Source organism: Mercenaria mercenaria, chromosome 13, assembly GCF_021730395.1.
Source record: "Mercenaria mercenaria strain notata chromosome 13, MADL_Memer_1, whole genome shotgun sequence".
Taxonomy (NCBI): Eukaryota; Metazoa; Mollusca; class Bivalvia; order Venerida; family Veneridae; genus Mercenaria; species Mercenaria mercenaria.
In genome coordinates this window covers 69,611,097-69,615,644 of record NC_069373.1, presented here as the reverse complement: position 1 = coordinate 69,615,644, position 4,548 = coordinate 69,611,097, and the positions used below count along the sequence as shown (strand labels likewise).

Genomic DNA, 4,548 nt, shown 5'->3' with positions numbered 1-4,548 from the left:
TGTTACAACGAGGACGACAACAAGAATAACAACAGTTTTTTTACGTTATTTGATGTGATAACAATGCCCTGATGACATACTATAACTAATACATATTGTTTTCAACAATATTGTTTACTTACATCATCCTCATCTTCAATATCATCACCATCATCATCATCATCGTCATCATCATCAAAATGATAATCACATTAGACAGCGTTGTCACTTTGTTTCCATCGTTGTTACATTTGTTGATATTGTAAAATTCGATGCCGTTCTAAGTGGCAAAGGAGCAGGTTCACTATTGCCTCAAAAAAGGCATAAAACTGAAAGTCTCTAAATGGAGTAAATCCAAGTGTTCTTTCATCAAGATGTATTGTTTTATCAAAGTGCATGCCTTATTTTACAATTTGTTCATTATCTAAGAAAATATCTGACGTAAATGAAAATACTTTTAATATTACAGGTATGGGAAACATTCAGTTTTATCTTAATTCTAAAATGATCCTGGAATTTTCAATATGGGCACAGCTGTCGACCATAGTAAAATGACAATACATTCTGTGAAAGAAGCTAGACCTATGGTCAAACTTGATTGTGCTCACTACTAAAAGCATTCCTATGTGACCTTAATGTGGCAAAATTGCCCATTTTCTGAAAAAATTACGATTTCAGCACTATTCAGTGTTATGTTTTTGAACAAAATAATAAACTGTAGTCGATTTGTAACATTTGTGTCCGATTGTTACATTTGTTACGTAGTAAGTTTTTACGGCCGTACGAGACACTTAGATACTGGTGTTGTGATATGAATAAATCTGTTTAGAAACATAAAACGCAATCAAGGAAAACATAATCAGATTCGGTTTTATTTCAACTGTTCATGGGCAGTAATAGTAATGAACATTGCAACACACTTCACTACCCCTAAATTGTCATTATTAATTTTATTTTGGATTCTCAAAATTTTAGACTTAGTAGCTAAGGAGGCAGAAGAACAGTTTGCTTGCTGTAAACCAAAACCTGTTTATTGCTGCATTGAAGTTAATTCAGTGAGAAACATGTAACATTCGTCTGTGCATTGACATAATCGCACTTCTGATGTGTCGTTAACAGAAGTTAAAACTGTATTCAAATAATTATGGTAGTCAGTGATGAATTGTTCTCATTAGGTCTATTCTTGTTTTAACTTTCTGCTCCTTTGCTTTTTCATTACATCTTCGAATGATTCTGAATGATGCTTTTTCAGTGTTTCTTGCCTCAAAAATCGTTCCTGCTGTGCAGCGCTTAGTGAAGGATTTTCTACTCCAATGTATATATTTGGATTCTCCGCTTTGTAATATCCTTCACTTTGACTTTCATACTTCTGAAAGAGGACATCTGCTGAAAACAATAATGAGAAAAGCAAGGCATTAAACTAAATAATTTTTTCCACACATTTAAAGCCAGGAACGTATAAAGATGACTCTAAATAATTTGGTATGCAGAATCCAAAACATACTTTTGAGTCACATCTGTTTTAAAATGCATTACATAATTATTATTTATGCGGAATGGTATAAAATGGACTGTAAGATGAGCTTTAATTGACTTCTGGTTAAACGAGAATTATAGAAATAACGTGATAGAATAAAAGTCTTCTTCAAGTACTCATTTCAAATTTAATTTTAAGCTTACATATACTTGTTGTTATATTCGTCCAAATTATCGTTTTGTGTTAAAACCAGGAACGTTAAAAAGATGACTCGAAATAATTTGGTAGGCAAATTCAAAACACACTTAAGGTCACAACTTTTATAAAATGCATAAAGTAAGTCACATCTTTTATAAAATGCATAAAGTAATCATTATTGATGCGGAATAGTTTAAAATAGACTGTAATTTGAGCTTTTAAATTGACTTTTGGTCTGACGAGAATTCTAAAACTACAATTATGATCTGTTTAAGTAATTGGTTTCACGGGTTGTGAAACTACTTGTGATTTGTCAGTTTACTTACAAAAAGGAGCTATTAAGTCTTAAAAAAGGATTCAAAAGTCTTAATCAGGATACTTGTATAAATGTAAAATCTTTGAGTTAATGGATATTATCTCATGTTTATGTATCATTAGTAACAATTAGGAAACATTTAGACCTGACAAGATAGTGCGTCCTACTTAGGAGACATGAAGTCAATTCTATTTTACACATGCTACAGTAGGATGCTTCCTTACAAAAGTAATGTGTCTCCTGACATAAATAAAGGACATTCGCAGTAAAATGTATAGTGAAATATCTCACTTTCAACGTGTGACGTCATTTCCTGTTGTGTTCTCTGTGTATCACTGATAGATGGACCAGACAACGGCTCACGACTCCTACGTTTTGCACAAATACATGCTATTGGCCATTTTTTTAGCAAGTTATACTTCTCATCTTTTATTGAAAACATAGCTGCAAGATACAAGAAAAATATTTAAATCTTACTTAGAATTGAGCTATTCAATTTTTCTACAATGACATAGCAATAGCATGAGTGAAAAAAATCTGTTTTCTATCACAATATCGAATGTGTCGAATTTTCTGTACAAATCTATAAAAATATGTAAGTTTTGTATAAGAGACTAAGATAAAACAGAGTCATACTGGTCGTGACGGGTTCGCAACATGTTTCGATTTCCAGTTCAAACGATGTAAAACCATCTAACTCTGCGAATTTGAAATTGCAGTCCTTTTGCTGGCATTCTGCATACGGTATAAATTGCGGCACCCGTTCTTCGTCTTCATCCCAGCGCACAGTCCAAGGACACAGCGACCTGTAAGGCAAATCCGAACGCATATGCCGGGATGATTCCTTTTTCGAGTTTCCGTCAACATACACATTCTCTTTCGTGCGGCCACGCGTGAAATAATCCACGAGGATTGAGTGGTTCTGCTTAACGAAGTCAAAATACTGACTTTCCTGAGAACTAAACTGACTCCTTGTTTTTCTCTTAGCATCTCCGATAGAAATATCACACGTAACGCTGACAATTATTGCCATAAGCTTAAATGTTAGTGAACAGCTCATCTTGTTCGTCTGTTCAGCGTATCATTTGCAAGGAAAAGACTCGTGAAACAACTGATCAAACGGATTAAAGTTCATAAAAGTTATAGGAAATCCGTGATTGAACACTTACTGTGTATAACTTTTAAGTTATGTATTATACTTTTGAAGATATAATAATATCACTTGTCATCATATAGCGTTTCATAAACCATAAGAAAGCCGTTATGTTAACGATTTTTAAAGCTAAATTATGGTACTTGACATCTTTGTTATATTATTTTGCTTTCAAAACCAATTTATCTCGTTATCATACCATTTTATTTACAATTTTAAAGTTTTTACAAAACACACACACATATACAGTAAATACAGTAACTATTAATTATCAAGCTCTCATGTATTATGAAGATTGTCTAAGCTGGGTGATCTCAAAAGACTTGAAAATATAACAACAAAGGCAAATTTCGGTTATTCTTAAATGACCTACATAAATGGAAAAGTTTCAAAATGACGATTCAACTGAAATTCCTAAATTTACGTTCTGTCGAGAAATGAATTATTTATAATGGCCCAACACACTTGGCCCATTATACTTTCGTTTATACATTATACTAATTTTTCGTTATTCGCATTGGAAACTGAAAAAAATAAGCATCTACTAAGCTTTCATGGTTACAAAGTGAAATTGATATAATGAAAACTAAGACAATATATGTTATCTCTAGATATTTTATTTAATTAATCTAGCAATATGTATTTAGTCAAGATTTAGACCAGCCTTCTTCTACAATATAAGATAGTTATTTATCTGTGTTTCTTTAAATACACTGAAAAGACATCGACTGAATAAAAATGTTGAAAAAAAGCCAACAACTTGTAAAGTTGTCAACCCGTCAACTTGTGGCATTGCTGTATAGTACATTAACATTTTCATAAAGATCATGGGAGGATAAGAGGTCGTCAGGTTGTGGTAGGTCTTGAATTTTGATGGTTGTTTGCCCTGTCTAATGTTATGCTTCACTGCTTATCCGCCTATATATTCATAGCTATTCAAATATTAGTTTGACAAGTTATAGCCTAGAATGCGTGTCCGTTCTCATGTTGTAATGCATAAATATGTACAATATGCATATACGATAAAAAAGGATCTTACCCTGTTTTCTTGTCTTTTAACACAAATTCGTACTAAACACCATTTACTGTGCACACAGTCATACAAATGGTAATAATCTAATTTTCAAAAGCCACCGAAAGCACGCGCCTCTATTGTAAAAACTACTAGTGCCTTCACATTAATGATACGTCAAGTGTATTCTGCGCACTTTATCATAGCTTTCTGTTCACTGGAGCAATAGTTTTCATACTTTCACACTAAATTTACAATATCATGTTATACATTTACAATATTTTATAATTTTCATTTCAAATTTCATAATAAACTAACGGACTTCTCCCACATCATCTTATCTAATTATTTGTTTCTTAGAAATAAACAAACTCTCTTTAACTAATTCCTACTCCTAAACATGTTACTGGAGA

General features: G+C 32.4%; 1 protein-coding gene across 2 annotated transcripts; it reads right to left on the bottom strand.

Annotated features, from left to right (window-relative positions):
- Nucleotides 1-835: 835 nt before the first annotated feature.
- Nucleotides 836-3,079, bottom strand: LOC123529013 (uncharacterized). 2 transcript variants are annotated; one of them, XM_045309179.2, is made up of 3 exons: nt 2,607-3,079; nt 2,262-2,414; nt 836-1,365 (listed from the first exon to the last, which is right to left on the bottom strand). In XM_045309179.2, the coding sequence occupies exons 1-3, from the start codon at nt 3,028-3,030 to the stop codon at nt 1,157-1,159; spliced, it is 786 nt and encodes a 261-aa protein (XP_045165114.1). In that variant the 5' UTR covers nt 3,031-3,079; the 3' UTR covers nt 836-1,156. The 2 variants fall into 2 exon arrangements, with proteins under 2 accessions (XP_045165114.1, XP_045165115.1); XM_045309180.2 differs by having other exon boundaries at nt 836-1,362.
- Between the last annotated feature and the right edge of the window lie 1,469 nt (nt 3,080-4,548).

What these genes read in the sequence shown, in the direction of transcription:
- LOC123529013 (XM_045309179.2), bottom strand. Translation starts at nt 3,030, where the DNA reads ATGAGCTGTTCACTAACATTTAAGCTTATGGCAATAATTGTCAGCGTT. An exon ending in TTGCGAACCCGTCACGACCA is followed by an intron (nt 2,415 to 2,606) that starts GTATGACTCTGT and finishes TGTATCTTGCAG; the next exon opens with CTATGTTTTCAATAAAAGAT. An exon ending in AATGACGTCACACGTTGAAA is followed by an intron (nt 1,366 to 2,261) that starts GTGAGATATTTC and finishes TATTGTTTTCAG; the next exon opens with CAGATGTCCTCTTTCAGAAG.